The sequence below is a fragment of the Rhinoraja longicauda genome, chromosome 4 (genome assembly GCF_053455715.1).
Source record: "Rhinoraja longicauda isolate Sanriku21f chromosome 4, sRhiLon1.1, whole genome shotgun sequence".
NCBI lineage: Eukaryota > Metazoa > Chordata > Chondrichthyes > Rajiformes > Arhynchobatidae > Rhinoraja > Rhinoraja longicauda.
The window spans coordinates 83813570-83840809 of NC_135956.1; the positions used below are offsets into that span (position 1 = coordinate 83813570).

The 27240-nt window shown below is 42.5% G+C and overlaps 1 protein-coding gene across 16 annotated transcripts in view; it reads right to left on the reverse strand.

Annotated features, from left to right (window-relative positions):
- The window catches only part of LOC144592932 (band 4.1-like protein 3), a 477619-nt gene that overhangs the window by 60895 nt on the left and 389484 nt on the right, over window positions 1-27240 (reverse strand). For 14 of the 16 annotated variants that reach the window (XM_078398224.1, XM_078398232.1, XM_078398222.1 and 11 more), the window contains exons 4-8: window positions 21336-21440; window positions 18767-18809; window positions 14211-14286; window positions 4132-4350; window positions 1059-1146 (exon numbers count right to left, since the gene is read on the reverse strand). In XM_078398224.1, coding sequence (XP_078254350.1) covers window positions 1059-1146; window positions 4132-4350; window positions 14211-14286; window positions 18767-18809; window positions 21336-21440 — 531 coding nt within the window. Of the gene's footprint in view, window positions 1-1058; window positions 1147-4131; window positions 4351-14210; window positions 14287-18766; window positions 18812-21335; window positions 21441-27240 lie in introns of all 16 variants that reach the window. The other 2 variants (XM_078398220.1, XM_078398233.1) reach the window with 2 other exon arrangements.

A 27240-nucleotide genomic window follows, 5' to 3' on the forward strand; every position in this document is an offset into this window, starting at 1 on the left:
GGTGACATCCCTGCTCTTTTTTGAAATGACAGCATCAGATCTTTGACATCTATCCAAGACAATAGATCCAATCTCATTTAGCACCTCATCCAAGAGGCAGTCACTTAAGCAATAAAGCAATCCCTATGGCCTACAGATAATTGTTATCCTGGATTTCTGAACACCTCACTGGAGTGGCACCAGAACTGACATCCTGCTCACACAATCCACAGCTGACGCTAATCTTTGAGACAGCCCTGTCCGCAAGATTGATTTGCGATTATGTGACAAACTTAGGTGGAGACTAATTAGCTGTAAAATATATGCATTGTAAAACTTCAACTTGAAATATAGATACAAAAACCCCCCACAAACCACCTATATTTAAACCATCAGTCTGAAGAAGGGTCTCGATCCGAAACGTCACCCATTCCTTCTCTCCCGAGATGCTGCCTGACCTGCTGAGTTACTCCAGCATTTTGTGAATAAATACCTTCGATTTGTACCAGCATCTGCAGTTATTTTCTTATATTTAAACCAGGTTGTGCTCTATATTCTTTTGACGTTTAAATTAATACTGACTAGCTAATTGAATTATTGCATCGCATTCCCAATCTCGTTGTACCCCTGTACGATGACAATAAAGATATATTGTATTGTATTGTATTGAGGGATGGCAATGATGGGAAGTTTGGGTTCATCAGTTTGTGGACTTTTGAGCGATTTGTGCATTTCTAATTAAAATTGCAAACCATTGCTGATGCAATTTATACTGTATGTCAGTTCTTTCACTGTGTCTGATTGATACAAGCAATGTTCCTTTCCTTCCTTTCCCTGATCTGTCTTTATATTTTAAATAGCTAAACTGACAGGCAGAAAAGAGTTCCAATCAACTGGAATGAAACACCTGCATCTCGAGTTTATTCTTAGCAATGTGGTTCTTTGGCTCAGTGAGACCATTGACAAGTATTTCAGTTTTAATCAAAGAAAACTTTCCAACGATTAATCAGTTTAGTCACTTCAAACAGAGATGGAAACACTCTAAAATACTATCCCACTTAGAATAGTTGTTGATGTACCTTGGCATGATGTAGATCCACTCCATACATAGATAGCTTTTTGGCATTTTCCAAAAAATGCATCTCAGCTTCAGCGGGTGACATGCCCCTAAAATGTACAAACAAAAGTTAGAATTTTATTCTGCTCACCAATCAACTGCAACATTTCGAATTTCATAAATCTATCTAAAAACAAGAAAAAAAACCTGTTAAAATTGTATGCACTTTCTCACAAATCTATATGTCTTCCTCTTAAATAATCAGTTTATACATCTGGAGAATAATATAAATCACACAAAATGGCTATATTTATGCTTAGAAAAGAAATGTATAATCTTTGCCAACAAATAATTCCCTACTGAGAGACCAACCTACATTTTGAAGACTATGCAAGTGAGCCACACGTTTCCTAACACAAAAAAAATACCTGGATTAGCTGTGCAAGTGCAACTCTCAAGTGAGATGAACTGAAGACTCTCGTTCATTACTGCAAAAGGGGAAACTAATATCCTCAGAGAAATGAAACGCAGGCCACAAATAGTCAAAGAATCAGTCTCCTCTGCATTTAACCAGGTAGTCGATAAGCTGACCTAGGGCAATGTTATTTATAGCCTCAACCACTGCACACTGTGCATTCACTTAGAGAAAGATTTCAGCTCTCTTAATACAAAGTTAAGGAAAAAAAATCACATGTTGTTACTGATTATTCAATGTAAGTCTAATGTATTCACAAATGCATAGACAACATATTACATTGAGCCCAAAATTAATTGCAGAATACGATTGATAAACTGCTCGAGACCACAGTATTTAGCAACTGTGAAGCCCAGTGACAAGTTATCCACAAGGAGTACCCTGAATATTCTGTGTGTTGCTGTTGTTATTCGAGTTTTTATAATCCAAGGTATGTTTCTTAGATGATAAAGCCTACATGCCCACAGCCATGGCACAGTGTTAACACCTCGCTATACTGCTTTCACAAGATAAGTTATTTTCACGATTCTTTTCCCTAAACTGTACCAGCGTGACCCTCCCATTCAGTAGTAGTCTCGGAACACCGCCCAAAATGTGAAAAAAGATACACAGGATACTTTGTGCAAAGACAAAGGGAACTGGAGAGATAATGACCGAGAACTACAGGGGAAGGGAAGATTTTCAAATCTACGAAAAGTGAACAGGAAATTGTAGAGAACAGATATTAGCAGCGAAGCAGAATAATCAACGTGCAGACGTTCAATTGCAGAGGACAGAGGAAGGATGTAGGTAAAGACTTTGAATCTTCACAAAGTTCGTAAAGGTTTGAAATGGTTTATTGAGACGTAATAAGCAGAAGACTATGCTGCAAAGATACATTTTGATGCGATCAATGAATGCTTGGACTAAAAAGATTAACGTTAAAGCCTGCATAAAAAGGAGTACACTTAAAAGGGGGACATTTAAAAAATATTTTAGTTTTTGGATACATGCCTTATCAGGGATGCTCATCCCCATTCGACAAAATTAAGAGGCCACCTGTGTTAGTTCAGTGTAAATTATGCGGGTAAGAAACTCAAATCATGCACAAGCAAGGTATTATGCCTTTATAAGAATCCAACAATTTCATCGTCACTTTTTCTGGCCAAGACTAATTTAGAAACTTAATTCTAAATTTCAATTAACCATGACTGCATCTGAACTCATTTTCTCCAGATTATTAGTTTTAAGCATAACACCTACATTACTGTATCCTATAAAACTTTCTAGAAGGCAGGGTCTAGATACTGAAAGGCAGAGAAACAAGTGACACAGGGGTGCAGGTAGTATGAGAAAATAACTGCAGATGCTGGTACAAATCGAAGGTATTTATTCACAAAGTGCTGGAGTAACTCAGCAGGTCAGGCAGCATTCCGGGGGGAGAGAAGGAATGGGCGACGTTTCGGGTCGAGACCTTCCTTCAGACTGATGTCAGGGGGGCGGGACAAAGGAAGGATATAGGTGGAGACAGGAAGATAGAGGGAGATCTGGGAAGGGGGAGGGGAAGAGAGGGACAGAGGAACTATCTAAAGTTGGAGAAGTCAATGTTCATACCACTGGGCTGCAAGCTGCTCAGGCGAAATTTGAGGTGCTGTTCCTCCAATTTCCGGTGGGCCTCACTATGGCACTGGAGGAGGCCCATGACAGAAAGGTCAGACTGGGAGTGGGAGGGGGAGTTGAAGTGCTCAGCCACCGGGAGATCAGATTGGCAAATCTTCAGGGAGTTGCATAGATGAACACACAATGGCTTAGGGACAGAAGAGTGGTAATTTATTGATTGATTTGTTGTTTGAGTAGGAATTTATTGATGGAGATAGAAAGGATAGAGTCATGGTATCACTGAATATGGTTGTGCTAAACAAAGTAGCTAATTTGAGGTCCAACAGAACAATCAGTGCTGTGACCAATGGGTCGAAAAGGATTTAAAGAATTATAGAAAGGAATATCAGGGGATATAGAGATGGGAGAACACAATTGTGAAGAAACAAGGGTTAAAGATATGTTGACGGTCGACACAAAATGCTGGAGTAACTCAGCGGGTCAGGCAGCATCTCTGGAGAGAAGGAATGGGTGACGTTTCGGGTCGAGACCTTCTTCAGACTGATGTCAGGGGCATCATATATGTTATTGACTTCAGATGATGAATGGGTCAAAACTTTGGGTTTTTAACATAGGAGGTGATGAATACAGTTATGAAAAGACAGAGACAGTGCCCGAGGAAAGGAGCATATCAAGGGAGGCATTTGATAAAATCTGAAATTTACAAGTATTGTAATTTGAAATGATGGGGATTAACACAATGTTTTTGCACAGGTCTCATACAGTAAACACAGCTTACACACCTTATGCTGAGTAGAGCACTGATGACGACGAGAGTTAAAATGTCAAAGCAACAATTTATTGAGCTTTCTTTGGAATTAGGGTTTATTAGTAGCATGTGACTTGCCTTGCCCATTGAAGCTTACTAAATATATACAAGATTTGAGGACCGAATTTGTGGATCCATTTGTAAGTAACTTGGTGAAAGCCACCTGGCAGTTTTCAAGTATCAGACTAAATGCCTACACATTGTTTGACGTACTTGTGGCTTTTGTGTAGTTCTATCACTTTTTCTTCCAGTTCCTTAGTTTCATTCGGAGCAAAGCGAAACTCACTGATGTACTCAGTGCCGTACTCCTCTGGATCATAGTCTCCAAGTTCCGCCTGGACGGTGTAGGAACCAAGCAGGACGTGTGTAGCAAAAGAACACGGCAATCGCCCAGAGATAATGTCATCCCTCAGTTGCAGACACAGGTAGTACCTACGTGGGGGGGAAAGACAATGAAGCTTGAGATCTTTCAACATTTGTGTAATTTTGCGGTACAATTGAAATTCATAGTTGCCTTCCGAGTTAGGAAATGACAATCAATATTCTTCATGAAACGATTGGAAAGCAAATGCCGATATATTGCATGGCCGAACTATCCAAGGGTATGTCTGCACAAAAGATTTTTATTAAATCACTATCGTCTAAACAAGTATGATTTAGACACCATACTGGTTATTCTGAGCTACTGTAATGTAACAGAAAATGACATGTATTCCCTTGAACATTTCTTAGCACTGAAGACATTCTTTGCTTTTAGTGAAGCATTGCTGTGAACAATGAAATCAAGAGAGATTGTTAAAACATCAAACTATCCAACCCAAACACTATTAATTTTAAGACAGCATTTAGAGAAAAAAGTTTAAATCGGTTTATTAGAACAATTAACATACAAGGTGTATTTTAAAAAAAATGTCATACCCAGCTCTAATTGCCCTGCATTAAGTGATTTTGCTGGGCCACGTCAGATGGCTGTTGAGCATTCAGGGAAATGCTTTGGATCTAAAAGTAACATACCCAACCAGGTAAGGAAAACTCATTGGCAACAACAAACTGCAAGAGGAACTCAGCAGGCCATGCAGTGTCTGTGATGATAAATTAACAGTCGCCATTTCGGGTCAAGTCCCTTCTTCTGGATCCGTCCAAACAAAGGATTTCAACCTGAAATGTCGTCCGTCCATTTCCCTCCACAGATGCTGCTTGACCCTCTGAATGCTTCCAGTTTATTTTTTTGCACTCGATTCTAGAGTCTGCAGTCTTTCCTCCAAGAAAACCTATTTCTTTACTCAGATAGTTCTGGAACAGATTGCGTCAATTTGGTGGTTTATACAGTGGCTATAATAATTGATACTAAATTTTGACTCCAAATACAGTAACTCCATTCATGTTTTCCAACTCCTTGTTGAGAGTTGGGTCTCCCAAACTTTATTGCAGACATAAAAATTACATGCTTGGTAACTTCATTCCAGAACCAGGGGCCACAGTCTAAGAATAAAGGGGAGACCATTTAAAACTGAGGTGAGGAAAAGACTTATTCACCCAGAGAGTTGTGAATTTGTGGAATTCTCTGCCACAGAAGGTAGTAGAGGCCAATTCACTGAATGAATTTAAAACAGAATTAGATAGAGCTCCAGGGGCTGGGGAGAAGGCAGGCACGGGTTACTGATTGTGGATGATCAGCCATGATCACAATGAATGGCGGTGCTGGCTCGAAGGGCCTTCTCCTGCACCTATTTTCTATGTCACCATACTACTACAAACCTTACATTTGTCTCTGTCCGTTGAAGGATTACATTCGCAGTGAGCAGAAAGCCTTCGACAAGGTCCCACATAGGAGATTAGTGGGCAAAATTAGGGCACATGGTATTGGGGGTAGGGTACTGACATGGATAGAAAATTGGTTGACAGACAGAAAGCAAAGAGTGGGGATAAATGGGTCCCTTTCGGAATGGCAGGCAGTGACCAGTGGGGTACCGCAAGGTTCGGTGCTGGGACCCCAGCTATTTACGATATACATTAATGACTTAGACGAAGGGATTAAAAGTACCATTAGCAAATTTGCAGATGATACTAAGTTGGGGGGTAGTGTGAATTGTGAGGAAGATGCAATAAGGCTGCAGGGTGACTTGGACAGGTTGTGTGAGTGGGCGGATACATGGCAGATGCAGTTTAATGTAGATAAGTGTGAGGTTATTCACTTTGGAAGTAAGAATAGAAAGGCAGATTATTATCTGAATGGTGTCAAGTTAGGAGGAGGGGGAGTTCAACGAGATCTGGGTGTCCTAGTGCATCAGTCAATGAAAGGAAGCATGCAGGTACAGCAGGCAGTGAAGAAAGCCAATGGAATGTTGGCCTTTGTAACAAGAGGAGTTGAGTATAGGAGCAAAGAGGTCCTTCTACAGTTGTACCGGGCCCTGGTGAGACCGCACCTGGAGTACTGTGTGCAGTTTTGGTCTCCAAATTTGAGGAAGGATATTCTTGCTATGGAGGGCGTGCAGCGTAGGTTCACTAGGTTAATTCCCGGAATGGCGGGACTGTCGTATGTTGAAAGGCTGGAGCGATTGGGCTTGTATACACTGGAATTTAGAAGGATGAGGGGGGAATCTTATTGAAACATATAAGATAATTAGGGGATTGGACACATTAGAGGCAGATAACATGTTCCCAATGTTGGGGGAGTCCAGAACAAGGGGCCACAGTTTAAGAATAAGGGGTAGGCCATTTAGAACAGAGATGAGGAAGAACTTTTTCAGTCAGAGGGTGGTGAAGGTGTGGAATTCTCTGCCTCAGAAGGCAGTGGAGGCCAGTTCGTTGGATGCTTTCAAGAGAGAGCTGGATAGAGCTCTTAAGGATAGAGGAGTGAGGGGGTATGGGGAGAAGGCAGGAACGGGGTACTGATTGAGAGTGATCAGCCATGATCGCATTGAATGGCGGTGCTGGCTCGAAGGGCTGAATGGCCTACTCCTGCACCTATTGTCTATTGTCTATAGTCTATAATAACTGCCATGCTCCTGTTAAAGAAGCAATTTTGGCATTGCCATTAAAATATCCCAAAGTTGGAGCAGCTCTTCACAGAATTTTCCCAACTGAGCTCCAACTTACGGGAAAAGTGAAGCTGGAAGATACCACACCAAGACTGAAAGGAACTAAGGCGGCTGTACATATTTTTAGATTGCTTTCAAATGTTTTGATTTATTTACTATTTAATTTCAGTCTTAATTAATTAAATGTAATTATAAATTAATTTTAAATGTATAACTAATTATATTATAACTAATGTATAACAGTTAATGGAATTTAAACAGCTATGAAGGTTTCTGGACATGAGAAATGTCAAAATATGTGACAACTTCCAAAGCTAAAATGAACCGTCAAAGATTTATTTGTTTTCTGGCCGTATCTTGGTCTTCTCCAATGCCATGATACTGTTTATGTTCTGAAAGGTCCTGTTGCTACGCACTGCCAGACTATGACTGCTGGAACCAGCTCCAATGAGTAAGTTCCCATGGAGAAATGCACAAGCATGACTCCGTTTCAACAGTGAGGTCGGATAGTTTGTAACTTTAATATTCAGAAGTCCAATAAGTTTTGATCAGATGTTCAAAATGCCTTCATGCCATTCAAAATTCTAATAAAATTCTACAACGGCAAATGAGGAATGCAAACCAAGACAAAGAGAGACTGTAAATGCTGGAATCTGGAGTAAAAATCAAACTGCTGGAAGAACTCAGGAGGCTCACATGTATCTTATCCAATATTGTCTAATGTATTTGGCATTCGTGACATGGCCTCCTCTATATTGGCGAGACCAAGGGTTCGAAATTTAATTCCACATTTTTATGCAATTATTTAAGATTATATGACTGCACCTCGTTCTGTCCACAATGGCCATCTTCAACTCCAGTTGCATGCCATTTCAATTCACTCCTCCTATTTTCTCCAACTATTTAATAAGATGACTAATGCAGTTTGAGCCGGTGAACTCTCGTGTTGGATTTCACCTCATTTCAATTGTATTTCCAGCAATCTGCCATCTAAAATAGGAGCCAACTGAATTTTTCCAACAGGTCCTGCCATTAATTTTCAAATGTTAATATAGCCCTAGATTTCTGGGGTAGACACAAAATGCTGGAGTAACTCGGCGGGTCAGGCAGCATCTCTGGAGAGAAGGAATGGGTGACGTTTCGGGTCGAGACCCTTCTTCAAAGAAGGGTCTTGACCCGAAACGTCTCCCATTCCTTCTCTCCTGAGATGCTGCTTGACCCTCTGAGTTACTCCAGCATTTTGTGCCAGCAGGCAAGCAGGATTTGTTGAGAGACAAATAGGGTGATGTTTTGGGTTGATGACTTTCCTCAGACTGAAGAAGGTTCCCGACCCGAAACGTCACCCATTCCTTCTCTCCAGAGATGCTGCCTGAACCCCTGAGTTACTCCAGCATTTTGTGTCTACCTTTGATTTAAACCAGCATCTGCAGTTTTTATCCCCTAAATTTCTGGTGCTATTTCCCATTTCCCCCAGCCATAACCTCAATGCAAATTGGTGTAATCTCTAGAAATTATCCAAGTAGCTATCTACAGCCTTTTAGATGGTTTTCCCAGGCACCATACCAATAGTCCAGTGGTCAACTGTTGAGGATATTCCAGGCTGATTCCCACGTCACCTACACACCATATAAAATGAAAATCCAGGGTGGACAGGGATTATACAAATCATCAGCAGTCACTTGTGTCTCAATTTGCACAAAGATGAAGTTGCATGTGTGAATTCAACAGAAACCAGCAAATAACAAATACTTTCCAAATTTACTAGCTGGTTTTGAGACACCTGTTCTGGGCTCCCCTATATTTTGCAGGTTTGAGTATTTACTTCATTTCAAACTTTAATTTATATAATGCAATAGTACAGCAAGTAGAGTTACTGCCACACAGTTCCAGTGTGGAGGAGTGAATGGTGTGGATTCACCTCCACACCTGAATGGTGTGGAATGCTGGCTAAAGTCCAGAAGATGACACTTCCCAACACTCTATCAAAGGACTGGCTCAGTTGGCAAGCATGCAAATAGAAGGTGCCTGGCTCAACAATCATCAGTGTACTCTGCCAATTCATCCTTTTATTTGCCAATAATCACCTTGGTTGTAAGTCCTGATACTATTTGAGATGCTGTACGTGTCCATGTCTCACAATCCAAACCAAAAGTGACAAGCCCTTCAATGAGTTGTAATGACTTCCGATAGCTACCTTACAATTGCAGTTCCAATTTTTTTTTTCCAATCAACTATGACCGTTGAAGGAAGACATAAAGCCAATTGATAAGAGATATTTTCAACTATGCCCAAGTTCTAGAAGTTCAAATTGCACCGTTAACCAATGCACTGATCCCTGGGATGGCGGGACTGTCATATGAGGAAAGATTGAAAAGACTAGGCTTGTATTCACTGGAGTTTAGAAGGATGAGAGGGGGTCTTATAGAGACATATAAAATTATAAAAGAACAGGCCAAGCTAGATGCAGGAAAAATGTTCCCAATGTTGGGCGAGTCCAGAACCAGGGGCACAGTCTTAGAATAAAGGGGAGGCCATTTAAAACTGAGGTGAGAAGGAACTTTTTCACCCAGAGAGTTGTGAATTTGTGGAATTCTCTGCCACAGAGGGCAGTGGAGGCCAAATCACTGGATGGATTTAAGAGAGAGTTAGATAGAGCTCTAGGGGCTAGTGGAATCAAGGAATATGGGGAGAAGGCAGGCACGGGTTATTGATTGTGGATGATCAGCCATGATCACAATGAATGACGGTGCTGGCTCGAAGGGCCGAATGGCCTCCCCCTGCACCTATTTTCTATGTTTCTAATATTGGCCAGAAATCAGGTATCAGAGCCTTTTATTGAAAGTAAAAATGCAAAATTACTTTCTTTGTCCAATATTTCAACAATAAACAAACAGAAATTTGAAAAATCTTAGATATACCAGTTGAATGTCATTGCAAATAACTGATTTTTGTGATACAACCTATTTTATTTAAATTCCACTTCTCTGACTGGATCATACAGCACTTTGCTGTGAACCATAAATGACAATTGGATGACAATGCATGTTGCTGTTTGAAAGAAAGTAGTCCAAATAATAGCAATGGAGACATTTGAGATATGCATCTCAAACACAATTGCCTTTCACAATAGTACTTTCTTTTTATGCTGAAGGCTTTTTAACATTATTATACCATGTATCTATTTAATCTTTTAGCTTTACAACAAGGTGTTGACAAGCTCTCATTACCACTCGTCTATCAGCTTCTATAGCAGGAAGTAAAACATGAATCCAGAGCAATATCAACTACATTTTAAGTGTTGTTCTAGTTTCTAGCTGGCTGCTAGAATTTTCAACTTATCCTGTGATGTATGTATGATGCATGTAGATTTGGGCCTTCCCCTTACCTTCAAGTGGAATTAAGATGCCCACCTCCCGGATCAATTGTTATTGAGTGGGAAAATAATAATGCTCAATTCCAACAACAGATGATCAGTTCGCTTTTCTCCAACATAATTTGACCATAAATATATAGACAATAGACAATAGGTGCAGGAGTAGGCCATTCAGCCCTTCGAGCCAGCACCGCCATTCAATGTGATCATGGCTGATCATTCTCAATCAGTACCCCGTTCCTGCTTTCTCCCCATACCCCCTGACTCCGCTATCCTTAAGAGCTCTATCTAGCTCTCTCTTGAATGTATTCAGAGAATTGGCCTCCACTGCCTTCTGAGGCAGAGAATTCCACAGATTCACAACTCTCTGACTAAAAAAGTTTTTCCTCATCTCTGTTCTAAATGGCCTACCCCTTATTCTTAAACTGTGGCCCCTTGTTCTGGACTCCCCCAACATTGGGAACATGTTTCCTGCCTCTAACGTGTCCAACCACTTAGTGATCTTATACGTTTCGATAAGATCCCCTCTCATCCTTCTAAATTCCAGTGTATACAAGCCTAGTCGCTCCAGTCTTTCAACATATGACAGTCCCGCCATTCCGGGAATTAACCTAGTAAACCTACGCTGCACGCCCTCAATAGCAAGAATATCCTTCCTCAAATTTGGAGACCAAAACTGCACACAGTACTCCAGGTGCGGTCTCACTAGGGCCCTGTACAACTGCAGAAGGACCTCTTTCCTCATATACTCAGCTCCTCTTGTTATGAAGGCCAACATTCCATTGGCTTTCTTCACTGCCTGCTGTACCTGCATGCTTCCTTTCAGTGACTGATGCACTAGGACACCCAGATCACGTTGTACGTCCCCTTTTCCTAACTTGACACCATTCAGATATGATTATGGTTCAATGATGACAGGGTTCTTTATTGTCACATGTACCGAGGTACAATGAAATTTGATTTGCCATACATTCATACCAAAAAAAAGCAACAAAACACATAACTATATGGAATTCTCTGCCTCAGAGTGGAATTCTCTGCCTCAGAAGGCAGTGGAGGCCAATTCTCTGAATGCATTCAAGAGAGAGCTAGATAGAGCTATTAAGGATAGCGGAGTCAGGGGGTAGGGGGAGAACGCAGGAACAGGGTACTGATTGAGAATGTTCAGCCATGATCACATTGAATGGTGGTGCTGGCTCGAAGGGCCGAATGGCCTCCTCCTGCACCTATTGTCTATAAAGATTAAACATAGACTTAAACAGCCACCACAGCAGCGTGAGAGAATCCCCCAGGGCACAAAGCATAAACGGAGACCCACAGCCATCAGTTCAATGTCCGGGCCACACACACATCCTTCACCGTGATGTGACCAGAGTTGTACCGACCGCTGTCACTCTCTCTGCAGTCCAAATTATCATATTTAAGCAGTGAATTCTTCCCTTTTTTGGGGGGGGAAATTTTAGCTGATGTATATCTGTGGTATTAATTTGTAGATAGAGGAAATTAAAAAAAGTACACTTCCTCAATGCGTTTGTAAGATAACGTGAATTAAGTATTTCTAAAAGATGTTTTGAATCAGAGTGTTGAGTGAAGCTTTCAAAGTACATGAACTTTGAAGTGAAATAAAACTCTCGCATTAACTAATGTACATCCTCTGCAGTATGGAAAGCATTCAGAAAGATCTTGGAGAATCACACAGGATGAAATACACTGCCGATTGTTGAGAACGCAGGTTCAAAGCACTCAGCAGAAAAGAGGCAGATGGCAATATTTAATATGCCCAACAGCCTAAAATTAAATGAAGTCATCCTTAATGTAGCTCTACCAGGATGGTAAGAGCATTGCAATCTGTATAATATATCATCGGGGTATATTTTGTGTTGGCAGATTATTGGTAACATTGTGACGTCTTTGCTTCAGGCGAACAGGCAATAAGAAAGATTCTGCAATCATCCCATTCTACTTTCAAGCTTTCATCCATTCTCTTCTGACATATTTGTTTCTTTCAAAGTTTCTTTGAAATCTGTTTCTTCCGACATGCTGCGGGTTGGTTCATCGCCATCTTCTTCCTCTTTCAATTCTCTTTCCTCTCATCTCATGTTCTTACCTCTTTGTGAGAGATGGGGTATCACATACTGTGGAAAGCAACTGGTCTGGATGGAGTCCCCAGCTGCCTCAGAACTTGTTCAGACCAGCGAGCTTGACTATTCACGGCCATCTTTAACCTCTCCAAAGCAGCTAGTTTAATGCGTTCAGGAAGCGAGGTGCAAATATCACCAACAATTTACCCTGGACCGACCACATTGAAACTAGAGCCAATAAAGCACACAAATGCCTCTATTTCCCGAGAAGACTATGGAGATTCAGCATATCTCCAACAACTCTCACCACTTCAATATTCGCACCACAGAAAGCATCCTATTGGGATGTATCACAACTTGGTTTGGCAACAACGCTGCCCAAACAATTACTGGGAGATGTGGATGTAGCCCGGTCCACCACATAAACCAGCCTCCAACATCCCCCCCCACCCCCCAACCTCCACCACCAATTGACTCCTTGTACATGCCAAAGGTATCATAAAATGCTGGAGTAACTCAGCAGGTCAGGCAGCATCTCAGGAGAGAAGGAATGGGTGACGTTTCGGGTCGAGACCCTTCTTCAGACTGAAGCAGGGACTCGAGCTGAAACGTCACCCATTCCTTCTCTCCTGAGATGATGCCAGACCTGCTGAGTTACTCCAACATTTTGTGATACCTTCAATATGGACCAGCATCTGCAATTATTTTCCTACACTCCTTGTACACGCCACGTTGCCCTCAAGAATGATTTTCAACTCAATCATTCCATCTTCTCCCCTCTCTTATCAGGCAGAAGATACAAAAGCTTGAAAGCACATACCACGAGATTCAGGAGCAGCTCCTTCCTGATGTTATCAGCCAACTGAACAGTCCTCCCATAAGCTAGCATGTAGTCCTGATTTTTCAAACTACCTCATTGTGATTGTTTTTTAGAGATACAGCGCGGAAACAGGCCCTTCGGCCCACCGAGTCCGCGCCGCCCAGCGATCCTCGCAAACTAACACTATCCCACACACACTTGGGACAATTTTTACAATTACCCAGTCAATTAACCTACAAACCTGTACGTCTTTGGAGTGTGGGAGGAAACCGAAGATCTCGGAGAAAACCCACGCAGGTCAATAGACAATAGGTGCAGGAGGAGGCCATTCGGCCCTTCGAGCCAGCACCGCCATTCAATGTGATCATGGCTGATCATTCTCAATCAGTACCCCATTCCTGCCTTCTCCCCATACCCCCTGACTCCACTATCCTTAAGAGCTCTATCTAGCTCTCTCTTGAATGCATTCAGAGAATTGGCCTCCACTGCCTTCTGAGGCAGAGAATTCCACAGATTCACAACTCTCTGACTGAAAAAGTCACGGGGAGAACGTACGAACTCCCTACAGACGGCACCCGGAGTCAGGATCGAACCTGAGTCTCCGGCGCTGCATTCGCTGTAAGGCAGCAACTCTACCGCTGCGCCACCGTTTAGACTGCATGGCCTCTGTAAATGTAACACTGTAAAACTATATTCTGCACACCGATATTTTTTTCTTTGCACGACCTATTATTCTCGCGTCTGGCTTGATTGTATTCCTGCATAGAATGATTTTATTTTGATTTGATGATTAACTAAAAGTAACTGATGAGATGATAGGAATTTCATGGGACTCAATATCCAATGTCACACTTTGCATGCACGGCATGAACTCTCCTCTCGGCATCTTTCCATAGATTCCATAGAAAGTCATTACAAAACACTGGTTTCCAAAGTAGATCCAACTGCAGGCAAAGGAAACATTTGTTCCCACTCACCTTGTGATGTCCTCAGAGAGCTGGGCGGGATCTGGAGGATAGAACTTCACGTTGAATGCAAACTGCCACAAACCACCTAGATGGAGAGAAATCATTTCAAACAAAAAGAGATTTAAGCTTTGCTTTGAAATAATTACTTTAAAGAAATGCTTTTTCACTAGTAATAAATAGGTCCAGCACTTTTTTTTGTTGACAACTTTACCTTGGGTCAATTCTGAAATGTAAAGATACCCACGACTTCGTTTCTTTATTAGAAATTGTCCGGAATGCCCTTCCCCCCAATTTTCATAATGGTTTATTTGGAGAAATTACTATTGTGTTAACCTGGTGAATCATTTTATCAAAATGTGCATCTGATGTTTTTGTAAAACTGTTACCATGACAACAGGAGTATGTAATATGGCAGAAGCAATAAGCAACAGTTTCGGTTTTCAAAGTGTTAAATGAAAAAAAAAATGCTAATTTCATGTTTTCTTCTCCACTAATGAACTTTTTTTTCTCACTTAGAAAGGAGAAAGTTGCATAGTGGGGAAGAAAACTTCCAGGCCTGAATTAACCAAGTACATGTTCAATTGATACCCAAGCAAACAGCTGCTCAGAGTGAAAGGAACCACAAATGTGCCTGATTATAATTCAAGCATAAGTTTGATATGCCAAGGAGGATGATAAGTCTGCACCATCATGCTGCAATTACTTTATCTCACATCACGGTTGTCAGCCTGCAATAATTTATTGTCAACCTTCACATTGATAGAAGTGACAATAGACAACAGGTGCAGGAGGAGGCCATTGCGCCCTTCGAGCCAGCACCGCCATTCAATGTGATCATGGCTGATTATTCACAGTCAGTACCCCGTTCCTGCCCTCTCCCCATACCCGCTATCATTAAGAGCTCCATCTAACTCTCTCTTGAAAGCATCCAGAAAATTGGCCTCCACTGCCTTCTGAGGCAGAGAATTCCACAGATTTACAACACTCTGAGTGAAAAAGTGTTTCCTCATCTGTTCTAAATGGTCTACCCCTTATTCTTAAACTGTGGCTCCTGGTTCTGGACTCCCCCAACATTAAGATTGGGAACATGTTTCCTGCCTCTAGCGTGTCCAATCCCTTAATAATCTTATATGTTTCAATAAGATCCCCTCTCATCCTTCTAAATTCCAGTTTATTCAAGCCTAGTCACTCCAGTCTTTCAACATATGACAGTCCCGCCATTCCGGGAATTAACCTAGTGTACCTACGCTGCACTCCCTCAATAGCAAGAATGTCCTCCCTCAAATTTGGAGACCAAAACGGCACACAGTACTCCAGGTGCGGTCTCACTAGGGCCCTGTACAACTGCAGAAGTGTGATAAAATAAAAAGTTCAATTACAGCAATATGGCTCATGATTTCAATCCGCCCCCATTGCCAATTTAATAGTGAACAATAACTTTTAAAAATCTGATGTATATGGAAAAATGTAGTTCAACACCATATCTGCATGCTCCAGTAAACCGGACAAGTTAGAACGATGTGACATGTATCAGTTGCACTTAGAATAGATGTCACTAAGTGGAATACAACTATAGATTGTTAAACATTTTAAAACAAAAACAGAAATGACAAGAGGTCAGTGTAAAGATGCCACACATTTGGAACATCACCTTTTCAATTATTTTTCAAAATGCTCATCATTTTGAATAACAAAACTTTGAATAACAATTATGAAGACAGCTTTATCAAACAAGGACACTACACGTAATAATGTTTTCCCTATAATCATATGAATCATTGGTTTTCTACCCCTACACGAGGTCTACTATTTAGTGTATCTTGCCCATCATTGCTTTCTCTTCCCAGGTCTCACACCTTGCATTCCACCATCTTGTTTTTGTTTTAGTTATGTGTTGAATCTATGAACTGTTTAGGTTCTTTTAAAACACTATTTACCGTGAACTGTGGTGTTCACTTACACCTAATCAGTAACCTTACTACTGCAACATGTATAACAGAGCAATGCGTCATTATATACTAGACCAAGTGGACCTGTTGGGCCCATTCCTCGTAGAGGGGGATCAGGGAAGGGGACAGGGTGTGATTGAGTGAGTCCTGGACTCAAAGCCTCTCCTGTATTGTAGCACCCTCAACCCCCCCCACTTAATCCCCCCCTCCTCCCCCCACTGACCCACTCCATCCCCCCCTACCTCTCCCACTTGCCCCTCCCCCACTTGATCCTCCCCTACACCCACTCCCCACAGCCCTGCCTCCACCCCCGTTTCCCCCTCCCAGCCCCTATTCCCCCCCCCCCCCTCACTCGCCCCCACCTCCGGGGGGGTGGGGGGGAGCGCATTAGTTAAAGGTCCTGGGGGTAGCGCATTAGTTAAAGGTCCGGGGGGGGGGGGGGGGGGGGGTGCGGCGAGAGAGAGCTGATCTCTTGAAGGCGTGCGGGTCGCATTGCATAAAGGTCCAGGGGTGGGGGGAGCGTGAGCTCATCTCAGTCGCACACATCCCATTGTGACGTCACACGCTGAAGACCTTCAAGAAATGGGTTAGAAAGGACATTTTTAAACTTTAAAATCTCTCTAGCTATAAAAATATAGCTTCAATTTGAATGAGAGTTGTTACATAATATGCCCAGGATGATGGCGAGTAACGTGGGCCAAAAAGTGTGGCGCTATGGTGTACCGTTTTGGCTGTGCGAACCACAAAAGCTATGCTGCACACATACACACGGACAGTTTTAGTAATATACAGATAGATAGATAGATAGATAGATGGTACACAGGTGATTAACAAAACTTGTAATGTTGTTAGTTAATGAATTTTAGAGCTTATTCTTTCGGGAAAAAAATCCCACTGAAATAAATATCTGAATTCTTCCAGACCTAGGAGAGTCTGTGAAAATCCACAACACTATTTTTGTCAAGCCTGGCAGTGTTCATGTCTTTGTTGATGCAGTCACCTTTCTGAACAGTTCCACAGCCACATGAAAAGATTTGCTAATCAAGTAACTTCACCCGTCTCTTTCTTTTGAGTCTGGAGCTCCACATTGCCAGTCAAGTAACATAACCTCTATTACCACCTTACATTTTTGATGAATGAGTTTGAGTCGATGCAAATCCGAAGCAGAAAGAGGGGTTGGGCAGATTGGTATTAGAAGCAAAGAGTGTCTGGGCTGTGATGTACAATTAAAGCAGGTTACAGAGGTTTTATGGCCTAAAATCATAAATGGATTACAAATGAATATGTGGATTTTGTTATATAAGAGTCGACGGTTAGGGAACCAGTAGTATAAGAAAATAACTGTCTGAAGAAGGGTCTCGACCCGAAACGTCACCCATTCCTTCTCTCCTGAGATGCTGCCTGACCTGCTGAGTTACTCCAGCATTTTGTGAATAAATACCTTCAAAGGGAACCAGTAAGTCAGCTAAGAAAAAATGCAGAGCTGTTCTAAGCTTACTGCAGTAGAGTTCACAGAGTTGGATTTCCTGTGAGGATAGAACTGGGAAACCTCAGAGATGACAAGAAGTTGATAAGCGTTTCAGACCCATGCCGAAGCAAATACTGTTATGGTATTGGGATCAGGAGATATAAGAAACATGTCAAATATGGACATTGCATCTCATTTCACATTGCACCTTCATATGCAAGTATAGCGCCATAAAGATACAAAATTGTAAGAGAGGATAACAGTGAATCCAAACACTGTATACAAAAGCGTTTGCCAGCATACACTGGCCAAATTCTAACTAAAGTAAAAAGAAAAATATTTAAGAACCTATAAGATATTTAATATTTAAAAGATTGTCATAATTTAGGTACATAATCACTTCAATTTTTAATTTCCCAAATATTCTACATCTTCATTCTTGTTCCCAATTAGATTGCAGTCCTAAATAGGCAGGTTTTTGGAATGTTAGTTTGATTCGCTGCATTGTGATTATTTCTGTCATTTGCCACATCATTCATTCCTAGATCAGCAGCTCTGGTTACCGAGTTTGGAATGAAATAGTAATTCAGAAAAGCCGGCAGATAATCCATAATTCAATGCAAGCTCATCTCTAATCTATATACTAAAACTCTCCTTTGTTATCTTGTTTGTGACTGAACTTCAGCCAAAACGGTACACGATAGTGCGACAATTTTAGGCCCACCTTCCTCACCATTGTCACTTTAGTGATAATGCAAGTAGTTTTATTGAAACCGGTCTAATATTTTTAAAGATATTCACATTTTAAAGTTTAAAAGGAGGGGAGGGGGAGGGGAGGAGGGAGGGAGGGGGGGAGTGGGGGAGAAGGGAGAGGGGAGGGGGGTTGAGGAGGGAGGGCAGGGTGCTGCACCAATGCAGGAGAGGTTTGGGCCCAATGGGTCCACTTGGTCGAGTACAAGATGAAAACAAAAAATTCTAAAATGGGGAAAATGAAGAAAAAAAAATTAGAAAACCCTTTGTACGTTACAGGTCTTCAAATCTCAGATGGTGAAGGAAAGAAATATTCTCTACATGAGCAGAAGATATGCATTATTTCAGTGATCATTACGTGTGAGTAGCATTTTAAGCCAGTAGCAAAATATACTTACTTCGGATCTGCTTTTTAATTTCCTTGGCTGGGTCCAACCAGTTCTAAAATATAAAATTTTAATAGGTTAATAATTTTAAAAAATAGATTGGAACCTTTTCTAGCCAATCTTTTCTTATGATGACCTCAAAATGAAGCATTAGGTTAATTCAAATTAATAGTGGTTTACCATAAAACTTATATATACTGTAATTCGTAGGAAGAATCTGCAGATGCTGGTTTAAACCAGAGATGCTGTCTGACCCACTGAGTTACTCCAGTTTTTTGTGTTTAATATATAATTGGTTTTACATACATGGATAATCATAGTTGTAATGGCAGTTTCTATACCATCTCGAAATCCCACTTCGATAGCCATTACTTCTCGGGGATGAAATGTAGTTATAGCTTACACACCATACTTTATCAACTGTTTCTTCTTCAAACAATATCTAGAAATTCTTGCAGTTATTACCGTATGGTTCTTACAAGCATAGCTGGTGCGAGCGCATGGTAAAGAACTGTACGCTCACCATCCTCCGAGTCTAAGCTGACCCACAACCTCTGTCGACACACTAGCCTCCTCCCATCTAGACACTCCCAATTACGCATTAAGTCACACCCACAAGCAGGCAAAAAAGACAGAAACTAGAAATATTAAAACATAGCCATAACACAATGACAATAACTGAATTAAGCATAAATGGCTCCTACAATAGTCATACAGCATAAGACTCATTAGGCACGAGAGATTGCAGCTGCTGGCTTACAACAAAAGACACAAAGTGCTGGAGTAACTCAGTGGGCCAGGCAGCATGTCTTGAGAACCTAAACAGGCAACCTTTTGGGTCAGGACCCTTCCAAGGCCTTCGTCTATGTTGATCATCGGTCACCAATTTTCGTTTTCTTCTTCCTATATCCCATCAATTCCATATCCCGCCCACCCCCCCAAAACCACTCCTGAAATTTCCAATAATTACCTACACACTCAGAACAATTCACAGTGGTCAATTAACCCACAAGCCCACACATCCTTTGAGTGAGAGGAAACCAGAGCTCTCAGAAGAAGTCCACAAAGTCACAGACAGTGCAGGAGGTCTGTATTGAATCTTGGTTGTTAGACCAAAGATGCATCAGGTCTACTAGCCATGCTAAAGTGACCCCAATAGTAAACACAAAATGCTGGAGTAACTCAGCGGGTCAGGCAGCATCTTAGAGAGAAGGAATGGGTGACGTTTAGGGTCGAGGCCCTTCTTCAGACTGAAGGGTCTCGACCCGAAACGTCACCCGTTCCTTCTCTCCTGAGATGCTGCCTGACCCGCTGAGTTACTCCAGCATTTTGTGTCTACCTTCGATTTGAACCAGCACCTGCAGTTATTTTCCTACACCAATAGTAAATAGTATCTTTGAAACTACATTTCTTAAAATCAATCAGGAATTTTTGTTTGGGTCCTAAATTTTGGTCCAAAGTAAATAAAACAGTCACAAGTTGGTGATAGTGACGCTTAAATTTAATTGTGTCACAAAACTTCATAGTTCACAGGAATGAAAATCTGTTTCCATGTACGGTGTTCTATGCACTGAGCACATTGAGTGCAATGGCCATGGAAGCGCAATTATCATTGGGTGCTGCCTCTGCATTACACGCACCAGGGTGAAACAGTGAGAGACACCACCAGCAAGTAGGGTGAAGGCCAGGTCTATCATGAGTAAAACGGACAGCCTTACTTGACCTGGCTGTAAGTGAGGAGTTCACCATAGAGAATGCGACTTCACTGTACAGAAGGCAGCTAAATGCGGACACATTTTGATAGTGTGAACCTCACTGATCAAATGACTATTTCCTGTGCAGTAAATTTCCTTGTTTCCTGCATGACCTGCCATCTCCGAAGGGAAAGGAGAGTACATCTTTGCCCGCTCTGAGCATGTGGTAAACTGGTTCAACCATATTAACTGCAGTACCAGTTCCAATGGACAAATCAGATATGTGCCACAAGTTCAGATTGTCCCAGACATCAGATCGAATGGTATAATGATTGCCATCTACTGATCTTTCCCTCAGCTCCATTCATTCACTCCAGGAATTAAGGAGCACCTGTCAAATGTTAAGACCGCTGCCAAAGATCTTGTCATTTATGTGGATCACCTGAGGATAGTCTACATTGGATGTCTCCAATGCCACCTCTCACACCTTAGCGGAAATCTGTTACAACCGTTCTTAGGTTTCAGTTCCACGAATACCTTTTAAACTAGAGTAACAAAACATACAGCATTTAAAGATTTGGTCACTTCTTGCCTAGATTACACAGAATGCAATGGAATACTGATCATTTTCTTAAAATGTGCGTGTTAACTAACCTCTGAACTTCCGAAATTCACTCATTTGTGATGTTTGGTCTTCATGGTAAATCTATTTTAACGCAATTTCTCTCAAAATCAATGGAGTGAGACAGAAAAAGTACACAAAACAACACAGGTACGATATCAAGAAAGTGAATGCCAGGCCATGCCAAGACAATTTTTTTTTTTAAAACACACTCCCTTTTCCACAAAATGTATTCTCATTCAATCAACCCAACTGTTCAACATACCTTTTGATTTTCAGAGTCCCGAAATGTCAGTCCAAAGTAATCTTTCTCCAGAAGGTTGAGCTGCCCACATACTTTATCAAAGAGAACCTGTCCCTTTGCTCGCTTCTGTCAAAAAATATAAAGATAGATTTATCAATGCGTCCAAAGACGTACAGGTATGTAGGTTAATTGGCTGGGTAAAGGTAAAAAATTGTCCCTAGTGGGTGTAGGATAGTGTTAATGTGCGGGGATCGTTGGGCGGCACGGACTTGGTGGGCCGAAAAGGCCTGTTTCCGACTGTATATATATGATATGATATGATATGAATGCAGAATGTGACACTAATCAGGAGGAAAATTAAACAGGTTGTTGGTATTTACCATCATGAAAGGTATGTATAATATAAATTGGAAACAAAAACATTTTCAAATTCTTAAACGCATAAAAACCATGCCATTTTCCTTGGTCTAAAAGTAAAGCTTTCATTGAATTCACCAGAACTTAAGATGATGATAAAACTCACTTCTGTGTTATCCCTACCTTACGCATAATGACAAAAAGTCTCTAATAAATTTATTTGCTGCAGTTACATGCGTTCTTACTTAAACTCCTTTGAATTCAGTAATGAGTTTAGCTTCCCTGATACTGACCCTGAAATTTGAAAGACTGCAGGATACGCCCTTTAAATGACAGAGCAATGATCAAATAAATGTTGGAACAAAATTGCAGAGGGTCACAGGAATGAAAGACAGATTAATTTCATCCATTTCCATGTTTGCATGTTTTCTGATTACAGGTTTGAAGATGACACACCACTGCAGTCGGCAAGATCTCGAACAATGGGGAGACAGAGATAGAGATTGGTAGCATGGTGTTAAGACAACAACCTAACGGTTATTTACATCGGCGAAACCAAACGCAGGCTCGGCAATCGCTTCGCTCAACACCTGCGCTCAGTCCGCATTAACCAATCTGATCTCCCGGTGGCTGAGCACTTCAACTCCCCCTCCCATTCCCAGTCTGACCTTTCTGTCATGGGCCTCCTCCAGTGCCATAGTGAGTCCCACCGGAAATTGGAGGAACAGCACCTCATATTTCGCCTGGGCAGCTTGCAGCCCAGCGGTATGAACATTGACTTCTCCAACTTTAGATAGTTCCTCTGTCCCTCTCTTCCCCTCCCCCTTCCCAGATCTCCCACTGTCTTCCTGTCTCCACCTATATCCTTCCTTCGTTCCGCCCCCCCTGGCATCAGTCTGAAGAAGGGTCTCGACCCGAAACGTCGCCCATTCCTTCTCTCCTGAGATGCTGCCTGACCTGCTGAGTTACTCCAGCATTTTGTGAATAAATACCTAACAGTCAATATCAGCAAAACAGAGGAGTTGGTCATCTACTTTAGGAAGCAGGATGGAATATGCATTCCAGTCTGTATCAATTATGCTGTAGTGGAGATGGCCGAGAACTCGTTCCTAGGTCTAACTATCACCAACAATTTGACCTGGTCCTACCATGACAATGTTATGGCAAGAATGCACACCAATGCCTCTACTTCCACAGAAGATGGGAAGAAATTCGGCATGACTCCAACCACTCTCACCAGTTTCTATAGACGCACCATAGAAAACATCCTATCAGTTGCATCACAGCTTGGTATGGCAATTGCTCTGCGTAAGACTGCATGAAATTGCAAGGTTGTAGATGCAGCCCGGTCTGTCATGCAAACCAGCATTCCCTCTGATTCCTCCCCTCCCAATGAATCCATCCACACTTAACATTGCCAACATAATCAAGGCTCACTTACTCCTAGGTCATTTTCTTTTCCCTTCTCTCAGGTAGGACAGTGATAAAGGCTTGAAACATGTACCACCTTCCCCACTGTTATCAGTCTCGTGAACCGACCTCTCATGTGCTACGGATGTATTCCCAATGTACCTCATGGTGTCCCGATGCTATTTTTTAATCTACACTTTCTCTGTAGCTATAATACCATATTCTGCACAGTTATTTCTCTTTTGCATAACCGATGTATTCATGTATGAAATGATTTTCCTGGATAGCACCCCAAAGTTTTCCCACAGGTAACAAAATAAGTGATCACGGACCATGAAACTGTGATGTTTTATTGAACTGCGTGAGGTCCTTAACTCTGGTTCTGACTCTGAGAAGTATCGACTAGATTGCATCTTGGAAAGTGAACCTGTCATCTCAGCCACCCTTCTCCATACTGAGCTGATAGTTCTGAATAGTTCTGGTGTGGATCTTGAAAATGTTATTTACCAACCCTCGCATGCAACAATGACCTACTTTCTGAAATTAAAAAAATAATTTAGCATTGGGATAGATACTGGACTAGAAAGAGGTCTTCCGTGAAATGCAAGACAAATAATTGCAATTTTGGCAAACTGTTTTACTTGATGTCTCATTTCCCATTGAACGAAATTGAAAATTGGATCAAAGACAAATTTCAACTCCAGTATAAAACTTCAGAGAAAATAAAAGAGGTTAGTTTATAAAACATAGAATAGTGCTTTGAATTCACTTCTACTATACACAGCTCTACTTGTAAAGGTACCAAACAAAATGCCAGAGGAAGTCACCAGGGCAGGCAGCATCTGTGGAGGGAAATGGACAGATGACTTTTCAGATCAGGACCCTTCTTCAGACCCTTTACTTATAAGGCACTCAGACAAGCATGAACTGATTAGAGAAATCAAAGATTATTTGAGAGCATCATGTCCCTTTACACAGTTATTTCATTTAAAAAAATCAACCAAAGTGGTAAGATAAGGTAAAGTTCAAGGGCTTTTTACATAAATTCTGGGCGCTTTTGAATGAGGCTCTACAATGTAGACATAATAAAATGGGGATTGTGCATAAAACTGGAACAGATTCATTGAGGCAAATAGGAAATTATTGAGGGGCTGGAAGAGAGAATAAAGATAATGATATACTGTGGAGGAAAATAATTGCAGATGCTGGTTCAAATCGAAGGTAGACGCAAAATGCTGGAGTACCTCAGCGGGTCAGGCAGCATCTCAAGAGAGAAGGAATGGGTGACGTTTCAGGTCGAGACCCTTTTTCAGTCTGAAGAAGGGTCTCGACCCGAAACGTCACCCATTCCTTCTCTCCTGAGATGCTGCCTGACCCGCTGAGTTACTCCAGCATTTTGTGTCTACCCATGCTATACTGTGGCAAGAGTTTCTCACTACATGCACAAATGACAAATTACCGCATGGAGATGCTCAACAATATGGAGAAGAAGTTTCTACAAGTTGGAGAGTCTAGAATCAGAGGGCACAGGCTCAGAATAAAAGGACGTACCTTTGGAAAGGAGACAAGGAGGAATTTCCTTAGCCAGAGGGTGGTGAATCTGTGGAATTCATTGCCATGGACAGCTGTGGAGGCCAAGTTATTGGGTATTCGTAAAGTGGAGATTGATAGGCTCTTGATTAGTAAGGATGTTAAAGCTTATGAGGAGAAGGCAGGGGAATGGGGTTGAGAGGGCAAATAGATCAGCCATGATTGAATGCCAGAGCAGGCTTGATGGGTCAAATGGCCTAATTCGGTTCCTGTGTCGTATGAAGTTATGATTTGAAAGCACGGCATATAATCGTGTGGCTGCGCCTAACGGCTGCGGCTCGCTGGCAGTCTGTTTGTCTTTTTTCCTTTTTTGTTTGTGTGTTGGTGTTGGGATGGTTTTTGTTTTTGTTTTTGGCTGTGTATGTGTGGTGGGTGCGGGGGGGTGGGGTGGGGGAAACCTTTCTTTTTTTAGGTCTCTTCCACGGCCACGGGGCCTTCCATCGCCTGCCGTGGCTCGGCCGCTGGTCTTAACATCGCCGGTGCGGCTCAGCCGCGGGACTTAACATGGCCGGTGCCTTCCATTGCCCGGTACGGCCGCGGGACGGTTCAGAGCTCGGTGCGGCTCGGCCGCGGGGCCTTCCATCGCCCGGCGCGGCTCGGCCGCGGGACGGTTCAGCGCTCGGTGCGGCTCGGCCACAGGGCCTTCCATTGCCCGGCGCGGCTCGGCCACTGGACTTAACATCGCCGGCGCAGCTCGGCCGCGGGACTTAGCAGCGCCCGGTGCGACTCGGCCGCGGGACCTAACATCGCCCGGCACGGCCGCGGGGTCTTCCGTCGCCCGGTATGGCTCGGCCGCGGGACATTTCAGTGCCCGGTGCGGCTCGGCTGCGGGGCCTTCCGTCGCCCGGTGCGGCTCGGCCGCGGGGACTTCCATCCCCTTGGTTGCGGGGGCTGTGCGTGTCGGTCGCCTCGATAGGGGTCGAGCTGTCTGTCCGTGGGTGTGGGGGGAAGAGAGTAGAAGTTTTGTTGCCTTCCATCACAGTGAGGGGTGTTTCGAGTCACTGTGATGGATCTTTGTGTTGGGGTCGTGTGTCCTGTGTTCTTTTCTTTTTTGTTGTGTTCTGTGACTGCTGGAAATGTAATTTCGTTCGGTATCTCGGGACCGAATGACAATAAAGTTCTGTATTGATTAATGCAGGATGGGAGCAGAACGTTGCAGAACAGGGCAAAAATGGCAGGGAGATTCATGTGGAAAAACTGCCTGATCATCACTTTGTAGCACGTTTTTTCCTAAATAATGCTAGAAAGTGTGGAAGAACAGCAAGACAAGTAATTGGTGAGGCAAAAGAAAAGTTAAATAGGTCATGTAAAAGTGTGCTCCAGTCACAGAGATAAAAGCCATTGATGAAGTGGTGTTACAACTGGTTAGACCGTCTGTGTTCAGTTCCAGGCATCTTATCTCAAGTGGAGAGCACAGAGAAGCCTTGGAAGCAGGGCTAGACACAATCAACAGTATAATGTTGAGCCTAAAATGGTTACAGTGCAGAGTACAGCCTTGTGTTCCTTTGAATAGCATCTCAATCTTAGCTAGCATCCAAGATGACCAAAGGATTTGATTCAGGCCACTTGAGAGAAATTATTTCTGACCTGGTGGAGAAATCACGTGACTTGGGCATCAACTTAAACAGTATCAAAGTTCAAAAATGATATGAGGAAGAGCCTCTTGACCCAGATTGCTGTGGAACTCTAGAGCTCCTTGTTCATAATGCTGTTGAGGCAAGGTCAACTGAAAACTCCTCAAGAGGTCTGTTTGCGATAAATGTGATTAAAATACAACAGTCATGATCACAACGCATAGTAGATTCGACTTGAGGAACCGGTTTGAGAAATGGAACAGTTCCCCATTGTTCAAATAGTCCACATTCCCTACTAGAATGATTAAGTTGGTGATTTTAATTTGGCAAGCAGTGCTAAAAACAATAATTCAATAAGGGCCTCAAATCCAATTTGAGGCGACCGGCGAGGCGAGGCCAGCGGTGACACGAGGCCAGCGGCGACATGAGGCAAGCGGCGACCGGCGACCAGCGAGGCCAGCGGCGACCAGCGAGGCCAGCGGCGACCAGCGAGGCCAGCGGCGAGGCGAGGCCACCGGCGAGGCCAGCAGCGGGGCGAGGCCAACGGCGACCGGCCAGCAGCGAGGCGAGGCCAGCAGCGGGGCGACGCCAGCGGCGACCGGCGAGGCGAGGCCAGCAGCAGGGCGAGGCCAACCGCGAGGTCTGAATCCCTCCAACCCACTTACTGCTCACATTAAATTTACACCCTTTGGTGTAGATGTCCCTATGATGGGGAAAGTTTCCCTTAGAATAATTAAATTAATGCACATAACTCTTTGAAGAAAGAAAACCATTAATTCCTTAAATACTATCAGAATTTTTGTTCTCGGCTTGTCCTGACTGAGTCCTGTAGCACATTTTTAAGAAAATGCCAAAAATAATGCTTAACTTCCATTGACCATTACTGTCAATCACTACACAGTGGAAATCCAGGCACAGGATATTCAGGTCAAGAACTAAGAATATCTTATTGGCATATGTCCCGAAATGGAACAATGGAATTCTTACTTGCAGGT